Genomic DNA, 18,995 nt, shown 5'->3' with positions numbered 1-18,995 from the left:
GTGAAGAGGAGTATTATTATTTGATAAGGTGTAAGATAAGTTTTAACAGCATACAATAAATATAGCAGTTCCATATAGTACATTTCATGTGTCGGCACAGTATGCTGGTAAAATTAAATTTAAAGTAAATGGTTCACACCAAACTACAGATTTTTCTGTATTATCCTTACAAAGGGGAATAAATAGGCCTTCTATACAGGCAGAACCTAATTGCTCAACCTTCACTAAGGACAATACTTTTATAACTTATTACAGAACTCATCAGTAAACTTAATTTTCTGGAAGAGGATGACCAAGACATGTCGAATATGGATCCGAATCCGTTTGGCAATCAGGATGAACCAGGATTAAATCCATTTGGCGATCCTGATGAAGAAGGTACATTTTGCAATTTTTTTTTTTTTAAATTGAAGCTGTAATTTTAATATAAATGAGGGAGTAAACATTGTATAACAAAAAAAAAGTATATATATATATATATATATATATATATATATATATATATATATATATATCTATATCTATATATCTATATCTATAACAGACTTTACTGAACCAGCTACCAAGGTTGCTGTTCCACTCAAAGAAGAAGAACTGTACTGTGATCACGGTTCTTCCAATCCCTTCAATGAGACAGAGACAGAGACGAAGACAGACACAGTGCAGTACAGCAACCCGTTTGATGAGCCTGATCTTGAACCTGAACCAGACAGAACGAAGGAAACACAGATAGAGCAGTCCCCACCAAGACCAACAAGGATGAAAAATGTCCGACCCATTGACATGAGCAAATACCTTTATGCAGACACAACCAAAAACGAGGAGGAAGAGCTGGATGAGTAAGTGAAGATATTTTTTTTTACAATGTATTTTAATTTGATTTTGATACATGTCAGGCATCTAACAAAGTTATTATTCAAAAATATTTTTCAAATGTGTAGTATTGCATAGTAGAAATTCTAATAGTTTAAAAAAAATCACCCCAATAGCATAACTTTTTTTTGTGGGGGGGGGGGGTCAACAAATATGCTGAATTTTTCCAAATCGTTTTTTGCCAAATGAAAATGTTTTTTTGATTCCATTTCGTAGGGTTTATTGTTTTAGTTTTTTGGTTTTTTTTTAGTTTTTAGTATTTATTTAAAATTTGGTGCTTCATTTTTGCTAACACACCTACATACACATATGGACAGAGACCTACATTTTTGATATGCATGTATAAAATACATACCTCTGTGTGCCGTTTTTGGGACCTGAAACAAAACCTTGCTAAGGTCAGTTTTACAGAGCCTCACAACACACAGCACCTGTTACAGTTATAGAGCAACAACAGAGGTGCTCTTGTTTGTGGCCTCATTGTCCCTTGTCTTACCCCCCCATCTTTCTTTCCTCCACCTTTGAACTCTTCCAGTGTTTAAGGGCAATTTGTAAGCCTTGTCATTAAAATCAAAATGGTTTACAGGCGAGGTACAGTTCCAACAGCTCCACACTATGGCAGTGCAGTTTTTTTCTCCTTAAAGCATGTCAGGGCTTTTTCTCTTTGACCAGTTTATTCGGACTGGGCTTTCAGTTTTCTTTCTCTGAAGTTTGTTTAAACCTGACAGGCATTGAGGTGAACACCTGAGAGGCTTTTTTTGCTGCTGGGTTAGATATGTGGGCCTTTAACCTTATCTTTCAGCCGGATACCTAAGCTTGCTTTCTATCTTTTATTTTTTTTCTCTTTCTGGAGGTAATGAGTGACAGATCCGTTGGGAAGGTGGGCATAACTACTGAAACAAGCTGTGCATTGATACTATCTGCTTGTTTGTTTCCTCTTCAAGTGCCTCAGCACCACAGTAGAGATGAGGTCAATAACATGTGACCTGAGAGCACCTGGCCAACAGTTATTCAACCAACCATTCTATAGGTCAATTATAACATCTCTTCAGTTTATAGACTTTTCACATATCACCAACTCTTGTTTATGAAACACACGACAGGTTGCGTGCAAGGTTTTTGATGGTTTTGATTTAATCTTTTTTAATTTTTTCTATGCTTGACTCTCAAGCATTTGTTTTTGATACTGGCAACTAGGACTGCACAAAAATAAATAAATTAACAAAAAAATGCCCCAATTGTGACCATTGTACTAATCCGATGAGAATTGTATTTATTATTATTATTATTATTATTATTATTATTATTATTATTATTATTATTATTATTATTATTATTATTATTTTTTTTTTTTTTTTTTTTAAAGAGGATTAAATATAGTCCCTGGGTAGCCAATCGATTGGGACATTTGACAAACTACTAGTGGTCTGATGGTCATGCTAAGCATGGCTTCTGAATGCAGTTTAGTGCAAATGTAAACTGCTATACAATGTGCTGTATATGGTTAGGGCACCACTGTATTGCATACTTTCATGAAAAGTCAGGGTGTGATCCTTGAAGTTCTGGTTTTGTTAAACAGGTCTAATCCATTTTACGAACCAAAGACCTCTCCTTTGAGTGGCCAGGCTGCTTCTTTACAAGAAAGTGATGTGGACAAAAGGGCTAAGAGGAAGGCACCAGCCCCTCCGATCCCCACCCCAAAGATACACCCTGAAAGGACTGCAAAATTACCTGCTGCTGTTGGGAAGGAGCTTGCATCTTCACCAAAGGTTGGTCATAAAATGTATTTATGCATTTATTTAATTTATTTAATTTAAAGAAATTCACCAAGTCCAATTTTCTTTTTCGTTTTTTTATGTATATACTTATCTTGGTAATATAGTAAGTGTTTTAAAAAAAATCCCCTTTCTCATTGTGCTTAAATCTGTATTCCAGACCTCTTTATATATCTGTACACCATTTTTTCTATATTTATTGTCTAGGTTCTGGCCTGGCTGTAACTAAACACCCAACTGCTTTACAGAAGTCTTGTAGTTGTGCTTGTTTATTTAGGTAAACAATATGACTGATCTCTGCAAATGACTGATTGCCACATTTAAGTGGAAAATCTCCAACAACAATGCATCTTTTTTTTATGCATGTCTATGTGTGCTACTGTGCTAATTTCAGATAGTATATCCTTCTTAAATGGATCAAATGTTTATGAAATCAGGTAAGTCAGGAGAAAGGTTTATGTCTTGACACATTTTCCTATACGGTACTCATACTACGGTATATTTATTAATTCTGTTTAAGGATTTGTCAATCAGCTGTACTTGTGTGTAACAGCAGATGAGATGCCCATTTAATAAATATGATTTAACTGGCGCTTAATCACTGGCCAGAAGGGGAGATGTGCGACTACAGTCATGCTCGGTGGCGTGTACTTTGGAAACGCTCAGAAAAATATGAATTTAAGCTAACCCAAAAAGGCATGTTTTATGCTGTAAATGCATATGAAATAGCTGTCAGATCAGCCAAAACCTTTTCATATAGTAAGATATCGCAGTCTTCAAGGATTACCGCAGCGTTTTTCAGCCATGTTCAACACTGCTGCCATTGCTCCTCCATTTGTTGAATTTGAAATGACCTTTGCATGAATAAAGTCAAAAAGGATTAAGGGAGGCATTTCCAACAATGGGAGAGTGCAACAGATGTAGCCGACTTTGAACGTGGGAGGATTGTTGATGCACTTCTGCCTAAAGGCAATGTTTATAAGGTTTCTGTGTTGACTGGAAATATTGAAACAACCTTTTAAAAAAATAAATAAAAAATACACACATACAAAAAAAGGGGGGGGGGTCATAAAGGATGTAAAATAGCAAAGTGCATGGAGGATTGACCTTGCGGAAGGGAAGCAGGTGAATCAACAGTGCTTTGTGTTGAGACACTTGAAGCATTTCACTAAACCTGGATAAGATCATATTTAATATCACTTTTCTTTGGTTGGGGGGGGGGGGCATTTTCTTTTACTAAATGTGAATGGATGTGACAAGAATGTTACACAATTCCCCCCGATCTCTGCAAGCCTGTGCAAGAAAAGTCATACGATCAGGAGCTCAGTGGTTCGAATGTCTTGCTGAGCAGTGAATCTTGGTAGGGGGCCCACAGGGAGCATTGCCCATTTGCTCCATGTGGTTTGTGGACAAAAAATTGACAGAGGTTTGTTGATCTCATTGTGCTTCAGCAACCCCTACTTGTCCAGCACCCAACAAGTACAGGCAGAGATTTCCCAGATCTCCAGGGTTCATTAGCTTGGTAAAATCTGTGGATTAGATTAGGTGGGTGAAAAGAAGCACTTGATTTGTCAGTGGATCACCCATTGATCTTCAGTCCTCCTGATTTAGTAAATGGGTTGCAGTGGGGAAATGACAGTTTGGGCATTACAAACAGAGTAGCTAAACAGGAGTAAAATACAATAAAGAATGCATTCTCCTACAGGTAACCTTAATTGTACCGAATGACAATTAACCTAAATGGTGACAGGTCTAAATACCGCCGTTGTTCAAATTATGTACTGTCATTTTACTCATTCACCCAAGAGACTGCACATTAACTGTAACTTGTAATGCACTTCCAGTTTGAATCTGCCTTCACCTTTTCTGCATATTTATAATAGTGAAGCTCATTGCGTCTTTATAAGAATTTGGTTGTCTCAGTGGCTGCACTTGCTATGTTTCCTAGAAGCCTGATGCAAATTAAAGTGTTGAGTTACAAGCAATCTCAGCTTCTTATTTACTCTCAAATACTTAACTTGCAGCCTGAGGGAAAGATCCTGTCTAAGATGCTGTGTATTCCAAACTTTCTTTTGATGACAATACAAGGTATTATTACTGTCAAACTTGTCTACCTTTTAAAAAGACTGATGTTTAATGTAGAGGTTATTATAACATGGAGTAAGCTTAATAGTGCAAATATTATGCATTTTGCTTCTTTTTTGTTTATTTTTTACTAGATGCAGTAATTGAGTTGCGCCTTGGTAAGATTCACCAGAAACCTCAATTATCAGAACAGCAGAGTATTAGCAAGGTCAACATTACTGTGAAACCTATTTAAAATGGATAATAAAACAAACATATATTTGTCAGAATAAAGACCCTATATTATTGAATTACTGTATACAATTCTATATTTTTGTGAAACCAGTCAACCTACTTTCTGTTCAATATCATATTGTAAAGTAGCGGTTGATATGGAGCGAGTGTTACTATATGCATAGCTTAGATTACAGAGACCGATTTTAGTAAAATTAACAGGACAGACTTTGGACTCTGCATACACTTTGACACAGGCTGTTTCTTGATGCATCACTTGGGTTTGCATAGAGTTCCTAAAATGCATTTGCTTTATATCTGTTCATATATATCTTTATATCAGTTTCAAATTAGAGATGAAGTTGCCTGTAATGTAAAACTGAATGTATTTACTTGTTTATTTGCAAGTATTACCTGGCTAATCCAATTGAAATCTTACAAGAACCTGTCTGGAGGAAAAACACCAGGAAAATGCACACATTTTGCAAATTATATGATATGATATAGTATTTTTTTCACAAAAGTAACAGCATCACACTGACTTTAATAGCATTTTTAAGTTTATTTAAGATGTGTTTGTTTATGGGCTGCCATGGGTTATTAAAGAGAAGGCAGTCTGAAGAGGCTTGTCTTCTCATACTGTTTGTATTGGAGCACTCGGTATAAGTCCTTTGGATTAATTTAAAAGCACAATGTCAACCCAATGGAGGCCTTTGTTTGGTTGTTCTGATACAGTTCAATCTCATCACATTGTTAGGTCTATATCCAAAGAATGCTAGCATGTTCAAAGTCACAACGGACACCCAGGTGCGAATACTGTATCTGTTATTAATGGTAATTCTTACATAATTGTACTGGAATTAACTTTTAATAAGGACTGACATGACAAATATTTTGGCTAATACCTTCATCAGTGTTAAGTAATGACAATAGACAGCATTTTGATTACGCATCCCTAAGGTGAGCCTGTATGTTTTGTAAAACTGCTGATATCTCAGAAAGTGTTTGAGATGACAAATCTCTGAATTTGTCAACACTGAAAACTCCTCTGGCAAATCCAACAGGACCCTTTACTTTGACCTGTAGCCTAATTTGACTGCCATGTTGTTGACATGTACTGTAGCTTTTTGTTTTCTGCATTATGAAGACCAAATGTGTGTGATGATATTAGCATCATGTTCGGTAGGCATTCTTTAATCTGTTCTCTTGTGGTTATTGTGGCATCTCACTGAAAAGCCTCATACATACAGACTATGTGAGGTATAAACTTCATATTTGCAATATTATATAAACACAGCATGCTTAATGTGTCGGTAGCCTTGATATGCTGTCCAGATTTCCATTACATGAGAGTAGATGTTGAACTTCATGCTGATTTGAATTCGGCTGTCGCCAAGACAAACACCAACTAAGACGTAGCTTTGCAGTAAACTGTGAGAAATATTGTCTTTTGTGTGTAATGCTTTGATGGAACTGGTGGCAACATACTGAAATAATGTCGCTTTTTAAGTTTCTGCATGGTACTCTTGTCAAGTCCCATTACAGGTCTTGGCCAGTAAAAAAAAAAATATATTTTTTTGCCACATACGTATCTTCATACTCCTTATTTAGTACTCCCCTGTGTAATTTAATTTTAAAATTTGCACAAGCTATTGCAAGTTTATAAAGACAGTGTTTGATTTGGTAATGCATAGGATTTGCGCAAATTGGGAGCATTTAACATTGTTTAATTGAGTTGCTTTTTTTTTGAGGTTTCTCAACATTGGACGCTTGCTTTTTTCATTCCTTTTGTCATTGGATAATTGAAAGGTGGGGCAGTGAGAATCTGGAAGGTGTTGCAGGCAGTTAGGCTTCCCAAGGCCTGGCCACTCAGTTTACTGGACCCCAATTTGTAAATTGTCGGTCACACTACCAAAATTGAAATTAAAAAATAGTGCAAAACAAGGCACAGAACATTGGGGTAAAATACTTACCGTCCCTTTAATTATTAACTGCTACCACATTATGATGTAGCTATACTGCAAGCCTCTATTGTGCAACACAAATTGCAGTTGCAGACATGCTGATGTAAATAGTAATACCTCACCACAGCATACACAAAACATTTTCACAAAGCTGTTAGTTTGCAAGAATAAGCTTTGTACATGTTTTCTATTTTTATGCCTATAGGTCTAAAACCTGCTTATACAGTTTATTGTTGATAAGTGAGATACTTAACGGTTGTGAATTGCATCCATACCTTTTTTTTCTGCAGTAAACAGTGTTTTCTTTATTGACCAATATTGGGGATAATTGATACTTATGTTTACATGTTTATATTCTTTTTGTTTTTTGTTTTTTTGACAGAAAAAGCAGATATGTTTTCAATAGCATTTGTTATATTGCCTAACAGAATGAATCTATAGCTGTTACACATGTACATTTATTACTGTGGGATACTCTTATGCAGTAGATTGTTTCTGTTGGCCAAAACCAGGATTTGGATAACAGTTGCCAGTTAACCTATTACTCATTCTTCCCTGGTAATAATAACATGTATTTCTCTATTAATACATATTAACCACCTCTATGCACTGTGTCAGAATCACATAATAAATACTATGACTACTGAACTAAATTGCCTGAATTCAAAGACAATAGGCTGCAGAGTGGTTGAGCTCTATTTCTGCACAGGTCAACAGCACTGAGCTCTATTTACAAAGAAAATGGTATCTGCAAATTGCGAGTGGAAAAGAACAGCAAATGTTGAAGGCTGAAGAAAGGTATAGAGAGCATTCATTCAATTTGCAATAGCAGTAGGAACCCACAAAGAAGCTAATGTGACTACCAGCCTCACAATCTGTGTAATGCAAGGAGAATAATCCGCATGGTAAAGGATGACTCTTCAATTTTGTTGTTTCTTAAAGTGATACTAGATATCATTAGAGAATGTACCCTGGTTTACAGGGCAGAGGCAAATCCAGAGAATCAGAGTCTGCACCTAACAGTGGATTTGTCACTGTCGGCGAAATGGAAGCCAAGCAAAAGTATATTGACATCTGTGCTTTTTAACCTTTACATCTTTCCATTTGATCAAATGAAGTTTGTTTCAAACTGAAAAAATATGGTGCTGAAAAAATAACGTAACCTTTTTCCAGCTGCTACAAAAAAATTTGCGATATTTCCTGTGCCTTAAGACTGTCAAAGTTTGACATTTCATGACCATTTGAAATGTTGAAAATAAGTAAATAGCAAAGAAATGGTGGCTGAGCACGTTTAGGAGCTAGTTGACTTTTGCATCAGAAGGATATATGAGTGCATTCCACTGCTGAGGCTTAAGCTCAGATGTAAACTTGTCTTGATCTTGATGTCTGGCATTATTGGAGTAAATTATGGTATAGGAGATTGTGAATAGGCCATCTTGGTGTTCATGTGTAGGCAAAAGCTGCCTTTGCCCTTTTTTGATTGTACAAACTGTCTTGTGTGGCTATTGGCTTGCTGATATGAGAGTGACTTTTGGGGTCTGCTCAATTTTGTTTAAAGCTAGAGATAATGTAAGAATGAATAACAAAAAAAAAGCATTTTAACTAGTAATGTTACAAAAAGGTCAAATGTAAAAAAGTGGTTTGTACATTTGCTTACTCTAATTATTGTACACTGAAAGTGCTGAAAAATGCCATATTTGATAAATAACCAGACTCTCCGTAACAGCTATTCTTTTATACCGAGCACCTCCTCTGCACGATCTCTTCCGATGACAGTTTCACTGTTCTGAGGAACACCGAGCTCCTCTGCACGATCTCTTCCGATGACAGTTTTCACACTGTTCTGAGGATGACACTGAGCTCCCTCTGCACGATCTCTTCCGATGACAGTTTCACTGTTCTGAGGAACACTGAGCTCCTCTGCACGATCTCTTCCGATGACAGTTTCACTGTTCTGAGGAACACTGAGCTCCTCTGCACGATCTCTTCCGATGACAGTTTCACTGTTCTGAGGAACACTGAGCTCCTCTGCACGATCTCTTCCGATGACAGTTTCACTGTTCTGAGGAACACTGAGCTCCTCTGCACGATCTCTTCCGATGACAGTTTCACTGTTCTGAGGAACACTGAGCTCCTCTGCACGATCTCTTCCGATGACAGTTTCACTGTTCTGAGGAACACTGAGCTCCTCCGCACGATCTCTTCCGATGACAGTTTCACTGTTCTGAGGAACACTGAGCACCTCTGCACGATCTCTTCCGATGACAGTTTCACTGTTTTGAGGAACACTGAGCTCCTCTGCACGATCTCTTCCAATGGCAGTCACTGTTCTGAGGAACACTGAGCTCCTCCGCACGATCTCTTCCGATGACAGTCACCGTTCTGAGGAACACTGAGCTCCTCTGCACGATCTCTTCCGATGACAGTTTCACTGTTTTGAGGAACACTGAGCTCCTCTGCACGATCTCTTCCAATGGCAGTCACTGTTCTGAGGAACACTGAGCTCCTCCGCACGATCTCTTCCGATGACAGTCACCGTTCTGAGGAACACTGAGCTCCTCTGCACGATCTCTTCCGATGACAGTCACTGTTCTGAGGAACACTTGAGCTCCTCCGCACGATCTCTTTCGATGACAGTTTCACTGTTCTGAGGAACACTGAGCTCCTCCGCACGATCTCTTTCGATGACAGTTTCACTGTTCTGAGGAACACTTGAGCACCTCCGCACGATCTCTTTCGATGACAGTTTCACCGTTCTGAGGAACACTGAGCACCTCCGCACGATCTCTTCCGATGGCAGTCACTGTTCTGAGGAACACTGAGCTCCTCCGCACGATCTCTTCCGATGACAGTCACCGTTCTGAGGAACACTGAGCTCCTCTGCACGATCTCTTCCGATGACAGTCACTGTTCTGAGGAACACTTGAGCTCCTCCGCACGATCTCTTTCGATGACAGTTTCACTGTTCTGAGGAACACTGAGCTCCTCCGCACGATCTCTTTCGATGACAGTTTCACTGTTCTGAGGAACACTTGAGCACCTCCGCACGATCTCTTTCGATGACAGTTTCACTGTTCTGAGGAACACTGAGCACCTCCGCACGATCTCTTTCGATGACAGTTTCACTGTTCTGAGGAGCACTTGAGCTCCTCCGCACGATCTCTTCCGATGACAGTTTCACTGTTCTGAGGAACACTGAGCACCTCTGCATGATCTCTTCCGATGACAGTTTCACTGTTTTGAGGAACACTGAGCTCCTCTGCACGATCTCTTCCGATGGCAGTCACTGTTCTGAGGAACACTGTGCTCCTCCGCACGATCTCTTCCGATGACAGTCACCGTTCTGAGGAACACTGAGCTCCTCTGCACGATCTCTTCCGATGACAGTCACTGTTCTGAGGAACACTTGAGCTCCTCCGCACGATCTCTTTCGATGACAGTTTCACTGTTCTGAGGAACACTGAGCTCCTCCTCATGATCTCTTCCGATGACAGTCACTGTTCTGAGGAGCACTGTAGCTCCTCTGCACGATCTCTTCCGATGACAGTCACCGTTCTGAGGAACACTGAGCTCCTCTGCACGATCTCTTCCGATGACAGTCACTGTTCTGAGGAACACTTGAGCTCCTCCGCACGATCTCTTTCGATGACAGTTTCACTGTTCTGAGGAACACTGAGCTCCTCCTCATGATCTCTTCCGATGACAGTCACTGTTCTGAGGAACACTGAGCTCCTCTGCACGATCTCTTCCGATGGCAGTCACTGTTCTGAGGAACACTGAGCTCCTCCGCACGATCTCTTCCGATGACAGTCACCGTTCTGAGGAACACTGAGCTCCTCTGCACGATCTCTTCCGATGACAGTTTCACTGTTTTGAGGAACACTGAGCTCCTCTGCACGATCTCTTCCGATGGCAGTCACTGTTCTGAGGAACACTGAGATCCTCCTCATGATGTCTTCCGATGACAGTCACTGTTCTGAGGAGCACTTGAGCTCCTCCGCACGATCTCTTCTGATGAAAATTTCACTGATCTGAGGAACACTGAGATCCTCCTCATGATGTCTTCCGATGACAGTCACTGTTCTGAGGAGCACTTGAGCTCCTCCGCACGATCTCTTCTGATGAAAATTTCACTGATCTGAGGAACACTGAGCTCCTCTGCACGATCTCTTCTGATGACAATTTCACCGTTTGGAGGAACACCGTTGTCATCACCAAGACCGCACACAGAACAATTCAGCGCTCGGCAGAGAGGTGAAATTAAACCTCCCCACCGGCAATGCGGCCCGCCCGGCAACCAGCAGCCTCGATTTGAGCCTGCAAGGGCGTAGCTCCCTGCACTGAAGGCATTTGTTCAATTTTAATAGCATATATTCTACACAGATTAACATTAACTAAACTCAGAAATGTAGTTCCCGCGTGTTACATTCAAAATACAGAGGCGCTTTCTTGAATTTATGGATGAAGTGAAAAAACATATATTTCATAAGAAGGACAAATAATTATAGTAAACACGTAATACAGTGTTTTTCTTACAGTTCTGTTTTCGTTCTGGTAAAAATAAGAATTAAAATAAGGGGATAACAGTAATTGAACCATATTCAAGTTAGTTACAGTACCTTTTTTTTTCAAACCTGAAAGAAAACCACTTGTAAGTAAGCAAGTAAGTATCTTAAACATTTCCATGTACTTGAAAGGGTAGTGTTCGTTGTTCTTTGTTGTTTTTTTTTGGCTGATGCGATTTAACCATGCAAATTATATAATTGTTTGGATCCAAACACTTCCTAATTTAGTGTGTACAGGCGTCTTGTTGCTGTAGCAGAAAGGGCACTATGGCCATAATTGCCGTGAATAAACATACATTTTGATGGGGATTGTGGCAATTGAGAAGGGCACCCATGGCAAATACTGGTATAGCCGCTGTTAATTTTGAGCCCTGCTTTTGTTGTAAGAACATCCCCAGTGGCATTCCCTCAAAATCTCAATTTTTTAAAATTGATTTATACTTAACAGTGCTCATGTTGTCTCTATATCCGACAAGGTTGCACAATGATTGAGTGCACTTTGTTGTTACATAGGGAACGCCTTGCTTTTGTTCACCAAAACGTACGTTTCTAGTTTCAGCAAATTTCAAAATATTCCTCTGGAAAACATTATGATGTCTGTATAGAAAGTGTAGACACCCAATCCAGTGAAGTGCTGAAGTGATCCACCTCAGAAAACCAAGCTCTTGATTCTAATCTGGAGATCCTTCATGGCTTTCAGCGAGGGATATTTATGATTTTTTTGTGGGCACATCGGTGGGATAAAAAAAAAAAAAAAAAGCACTGCTATTTTGTTATTCAGCAGCTCTTTGAGTTTAAGAGCTAAATGGAAGCCACAGTTTTTTCCAAAGTGGTTTATAATCTTTCGTAACTTGTGCCATTTTATCATTGGGGATTACAGCCTTGGTTTAAAAAAATGAAAACAAATATTAGTGTAATCTCCTAAAGATGACCTGTTTCAGTTAGGAAGTATCCAAACCACAAATTTTGAAAATCTTATAATCTTTCATGTTTGATGTTGCAAACCTATTGCATTTATTAGGGTGGCCCAAAAGGTGCTTTGTCCTCTCATCGTTGCTCCTACAGGTTTTGAATGACACAGCAGAAAGAGCAGGTAACATTAGCTTAATCTTGGCTTATCCTGTCCTGAGACACAGGTGTGTGGGCTTAAACCCAATCAAGGCTAGCTCCTGTAATACTATCAGAAAGTTAAAGTAGTGCTCTTATTTAAAGGAAATATGTTGCTTCTTTAGCCACTGTGCTCTGGAGTACACCTGAAGTGGTCACTATGAGCGTTTATTTACCCCCCCCCCCCCCATAAATATGTCCTTTTGAAAAACACTATTCAACTGTATTTGTAGATATGTACTGCGTAATTTATAGCAAATTGGATTGGGTGGGAGGGGGTGTATTAGACTTTAATTGTGTTTGTATCATTAGACCTGTGCTACTATACATAGAGACGTTGAGACATGGTCAGAGATGATGATTTTTTAGATTGAATTCCTATTCCCAATGGATACACAGTATTGCAATCAGCCATGCCACAGGGGGCAATGCTGTTTCCTTACATTTTTAGATAAACATTGTCAATTGTCATACCAGAAGCAGGCCAGTGTAACGATGTGCTTTAACAACCCATCTGTTATTTACTGTGCAAGATAAATGTGAATTATCGGAGGTGTCATTTCTACAAGTGTTGTTCTGGTTGAAGTGCATCTCATATTAAAGGTGCCTACCCTTAAAATCACATTGTAGAGTTTCATGACCCAAAGTGATGCATGGTTACTCACCTGGTATTGCTTAGTATGTTTTTGTAAAATGTATTGGATATTTCTGTGATGGTTATTTAATGTTTCATGGACTGAAGAATGTTTCTATTTTACTTCAAATTTGGATGATTACATTTTGTCATAATATCTTCTGTTGTTTCTTGTTTTGTTTTTTTTCAAAATGGCTTATTGTAAATGCAGGATTTTGTCAATTGTTTCGCAAACATATGACTCTTTCCTGTCATTTCCAATTTTTTTTTTACAGTTACAAATTTGGTCCAGACCTGTGCTTGGTGAATTCTAGGGTCAGGCTTTTCATATGAAATGCACTTCAACCAAATTGAACACAGTCAATTTACATGACCACTATTATTACACCATACCTCAATGTGGCTGTATGGCTTTGAGGGAGCAGCAAAACAAATTGAGCCTTTTACAATTTAACGATTGTACATGTTTGATTTAAGCCAAATAACAAAGCACTCTTTGGTAAAGAAGCCTGCCCTATAAAGAGGTTTCAGTTCCTAGTCTGTAGCTGTTGTTGCATGCTAACCACTACAGTGTGTGTGTGTGTGTGTGTGTGTGTGTGTGTATATTCAATGTGTATTAATTGCATTTGGGTTTATATATATTTTAAATATGTATCTGTGTGTCTCTATGCTCTACATATAATGCGAAAGAAAAGGAGTTGGTAAATCTTTTACATTGTTCAATATATTTTAATGTGGAAGCCATCTCATAGCAGTGGTGTCCCAAATAACATCCTTTCAGGTATCATATCATCATTACAGAAACATTTAGTGGGTTAAAGGAAGAACAAATGCTGCATCCATTCATTTTGCATTGTAAGTAAATGATATTTTGGGTACCACTGTTCTTGTGAGACCTCTCTCTGTGACTGTACCTTGATCATTACATTGTTAAACCTGTATTAATTTGTGGTTTATGGTAAATTATAATGGTAATCTTACATCAGTGGTATTTGTCACCTACAGTAGACTGGAATTATTTAATACACAGTTTGTCAAATTACATGGTAAAAACATAGCAAAGCACATGTACCTTAAAGCATCAACAAAACACTGTGGCACTTTGAAATGTCCGCCAAGTATTTATCCGTTTGAGGCATGTATGGTAGAAAATAGCAGAGACAGGAAAATATGTACAGTGTGTTACAGGAGACTACTGAAACAGACCTGAAACAACGCCTGCTTGCACGTTTAGACCTGACAGCAATTCAAGTATTTTACCCATGTCAAATTTTTTGTAAAAGTTTTTCACTGACCTTTGCTATCAATTTGTGAAGGGTGAAGATCTAGTTTTTCTGTTTTGACAAAATTATGATTTATGTACTGTATTTTTACTAAAAGCTGTTACTAGGGATGTCTTTCATAAATCTTTCATCTGTTCAACCTTCAGTGGGATCTGCTCAAAATCTTCATTTGTAGTTAGCAGCAAAGGTATTTCCAGTTGTCAAAATCCTTGTTTTGATCAACACTTTGTTAAAGAAGTGACTGTGTAATCATTTTAATTTTAATTGGTTTGATTATCTTAGTATCCCATCAGAGCTATGCTGATGCTACTGGGACAATGGTAAATTAGCATTAGGTTACTAACCATGCATTTATTTTCTTGTGTAACATATTTCCAGAAGTGCCTTCTTAATTAGTTTTCTGTTGAAGCACTGATTACTAGATAAATAGGACATTTATCTCTCAAATCTGTGAACTATTGCACCCCTAATTTGTTTGCTGAAGGTGCCAATAAAGGAGATTAATGCCTTGAAGATGTTTGAGTGGGTTGGCTTTAAACCTACAATTTATTTTTAAATTACTTTCATAATTTTTTGGAGAATTTTCTTATTAGGTCTATATTTATAAAATTTTACAAATAGAGTAGTCATACTGGACTGACATACACAATTGAAAAAGACAGATTCTCGTTATCAAAACTAATTTGTGAGTGTGTAAGTGAAGACCAAAACAACATTTTGTGTCTTGTCTTTTTTCAAAGGTCCAGAAAGCTCCATTAGAGCAATTTTAATTTAGTGAAGCTGGTGTTTTAGAGGTGTGAAACTAAACAAATAAACCTTCACTGTCTGGTTTGTTCCTGCAAAGCAGATTTCAATAAAAGAAAGACTGATTTTCTCTGTTATGTGTATGTGTTTTATAATTGGGCACTGAATCTGCTGTATTCATTGTAGAGAAATGTATCCTAGCCTGGATGTGCCTCCACAAGTTGGGCATAATTTAACACAAGAACTGCAGGAGTTATAGGCCGCCGTGAGCTGCCATTTTGATGACCGTATTAAAAACAATATAACTATTCCAATGAAAGATCAAACGATTTCATTTAAGTCGTAATGATATCCAGTGATGTCACATAATCAGCTGGAGAACCGAAATAATGTAAATAAGTGGGTGTTTGATCAGAAATTAGTTAAAATTAAGGCATATTACGTAGAGAACAACTGTAAAAAAACAATGAAAACATGTAGTAAACAAACATTTGAACAGAACTGAGTGTTTATAATGATAGTATTGACATAATACTATACCTTTATAAACACTAATTTCACATAACAGTTATGTGCATACAATACTGTAAAGTGACAGTGTAAATAAGACACAATAATGAAAATAAATGGGTTTATATAGTAAAACACTCATATATCAGCTGTGCTTAAAAAACAAAACAAAACAAAAAGTGTTTTTTTTAACAGAAATTTGTCTATATATGATTATACAAAACTGTACAAGCAAACCAAGTAACAAATTGAAAATAAATGTTTTTATGTACCCTATAGACATACAACGCATGCAAAAGCATACAATGTGGATAAAGAAATGGACATAACTGTGATGCGTCACTGACGTAACTGAAACATGGTAATAAGTGCGTAAAGGAAATAGTGTTTACAATCAGAACAGCCCAACTTGTTATCAAAGAAGCAAAAGTGTTGTCCTAAATCAAATACCTACATGCAGTATACTTTTTTGTCTACATGATTTGGGTACAGCTAATCAGAGCCATACCGATCACTGATTGCGCCTTGTGCGAAATATAAATCATCCAATTCATCCAAGTCTAACACTGGTTATAATTCTTTTTTTCTGCTATGTGGTCGCATTTTTAAAACAATAGTGCAAAACATATGCTTCAGCTCTGCTCAGACCCCAACATTTTATATGAACTGAAGATCTTGTTTGCTACGCGGCTTCTGGAAAATCTGATGAGTGAAAACGTAGCTGAGCCCAGTGGTCAGTTTTTCAGCTTGATAGTGAAAAGTGTAGCCCGTTACCAGCAAAAAATGTTTAGCGTCGGGTGGAAAAAATAGGGTTGGTCGAGTAACCCGAACTACACATTTTTATTTTTTTTTTTTTTGGCCTTATTATTTGTCAGCCAGTCAGGCCCCCCCTCAGGTCGGATTCTGACTTGAGGGGGTGCCGATTGCCTAACAAATAATCAAGCGCTTTCATTTCGTAATTTTTGCGCATCAGGGCTCAGGTCTGCAGGGGAGCCGCCAGACCTGTGTTGTCCTCTGGCGCTATAGGTCTGGTGGCCTCACTGTGGATCCGCAGTGCGAAAAATGACGGATTGGCAAGAGGACGCATGCTCCAGCCTCTGTTCCCCGAGTCGACGGGGGGGTTACGAGCGGTGAGCCGAGGATACAGATAACAATAGGGCACACTAAATTGGGGACAAAACCGGGGTAAAAAAATTGGAGACGACTAAATATGTATAAAAAATTAGTGACTTAATTGGACTAATTAAGCTTCTGATAAGCACTTAATTGGTCCAATTAAGTAATTTAGGGTAGAGCTGAAACAAAAACCAGGAGGGACACCGACCCTCCAGGACCAGGATTGGAGACCCCTTGCCTAATGTATTTGCCAGCTAGCAAAGGGTCGATAACCTTCAGCGCTGCTTTTACTTTTGCACAAAGTGTTTCTGAAGTCATTCTAGAGGCTACTACAACCAAAATTCTGTAAATAGGGTTTGTACTATCCAGTAAAAAAAAAAAAAGCGAATACAGTATTACAAAGTATTATATACAAATCTTGGAATTTTTTTGGTCAATGTCAGAAATCTACGATTGATTGAGTGTAATATATATATATATATATATATATATATATATATATATATACACACACACACACACACACACACACACACACACACACACACACACACACACACATACACAATGCTTGCAAGACTTGGTTATAACGCGCCCCGGATATAACGCTCCTACAATCCATTCCCTCATCCCTCTTCCCCTCTCCCGACCCGCTCTCCTTCTCGCACTTGGTTTGCTTGTCTTTAGCCAGGCTACGTATAGTTTAATAACTGCTAATTAAAATGATCCACGAGTGGGAATGTTACATGGTGCTTTATGCATGGTTAGTTCACGGAAAGTTAAATTTTTGCTTCACTATATGTGCATTATAGAGAGGGAGTTATTTTATTTTGTATTTTAGTGAGATGTATGTTGTGTCCCACGCTGCCCCCCCACTCCCCTATTTATAATGCTCTTCGGTTAGAACGCTCATATTGTGTGTATTGTGAGCACTGTGTATATAAATACTGTAAATTATATATTTGTTGTACAGTAGTAAGGTTTAATATTGATATCTGATAGTACAAAAAATATGAATCTAAAACACAAACTACATTTGAAAAACAACTTTCCCTTATAAAAGTTTACCATAGTAAAAATATAGCAAAGTGTAACAAAGCATGGAGAAAGCATAGCAAAGTATGGTAAAACACATTAATAAACCTGGCAAACCAGGTTAAACAACGGTAATTGCATAGTGTGACCATGGGGAAAAACTACAGTGGTAAACTTTTATAAAGGCTGTTATACCGTAAGGATTTTCTAATCAGAAAAATAAAATTGAAAAAGCAGAGTTTGCCATATGTCTGTTTTCTGTTTCTTCTGTTCGGTCAAATGTAAAAATAATTTGTGCTCCACTCTTCAGTAGGATTAGGAAATGGGGAAAAACAACTTGCAAGTTGTCATGTAATTTTTTTAATTTGTGTGATGTAGCTTTTTTGCCTTGAGACTTGAAGCAGACTTGGAACAAAAATGCTAAATCTGAACACGCATGCATGAGACTTTGTGGGTAAGTAAGCTGTGCCATACAAGGTCGTTTTTATGATGGTACCTATAGCCTTAAGCCCAGATGGATAGATTTAGTGTTTTTAAAGAGTTGAAGTGTCATAAATATATACTCTGGGGTTATCTTTTCATGGAAGACATTTTTGTTTTTCTTAAGGCTGTGTGGAATTGTAATTTGAGCACAAAATTTAAGATTCATAAGATACTGGCTTCGATTCACAGCTGAGATAATGACAAAATGTGTACCCCTGTCACTTGAACTCTTTGTGCCTCTGTCTAATGCAGCTGTAATCTCAGAATATGTAGGAATGCGCTGGAAAGAGGATTTCTGAAAACATGCATAACATTCAACATGTTCCTGATGTAAACACAGACTCTGGATCACCTTACAATGCAACTCTTTCAAAGCAGAGTCTTTGTTGAGCTCCTTTTGGTTGGAATGGGTTAAAGGGGATTAAAAAAAGGGTACATTATTTCTGCCTACCTGTCCATATGTGTCACTATAATAATTTTCTATGTAGAGAACCACTTATCCAATTTTGAAACTTGCTAAGACCATTCTTCAGTACAATCTATGGAGTGTATCATAATCTGGGGGGGTGTTTGGAGGCTTTCTGTCTGTCGGTCAATCTATGCACATC

General features: G+C 38.0%; 1 protein-coding gene across 11 annotated transcripts in view; it reads left to right on the top strand.

The window, feature by feature from the left end:
• Positions 1-18,995, top strand: part of ehbp1 (EH domain binding protein 1) — a 166,275-nt gene that overhangs the window by 72,292 nt on the left and 74,988 nt on the right. For all 11 annotated transcript variants that reach the window (XM_041252991.1, XM_041252990.1, XM_041252989.1 and 8 more), the window contains 3 exons: positions 256-378; positions 545-839; positions 2,453-2,642. In XM_041252991.1, the coding sequence (XP_041108925.1) occupies positions 256-378; positions 545-839; positions 2,453-2,642 (608 nt within the window). The remainder of the gene's footprint in view (positions 1-255; positions 379-544; positions 840-2,452; positions 2,643-18,995) is intronic.

Source organism: Polyodon spathula, chromosome 6 (assembly GCF_017654505.1).
Source record: "Polyodon spathula isolate WHYD16114869_AA chromosome 6, ASM1765450v1, whole genome shotgun sequence".
NCBI lineage: Eukaryota > Metazoa > Chordata > Actinopteri > Acipenseriformes > Polyodontidae > Polyodon > Polyodon spathula.
The sequence above is the reverse complement of the archived record's forward strand: the minus strand, read 5'-3'. Positions and strand labels throughout refer to the sequence as shown.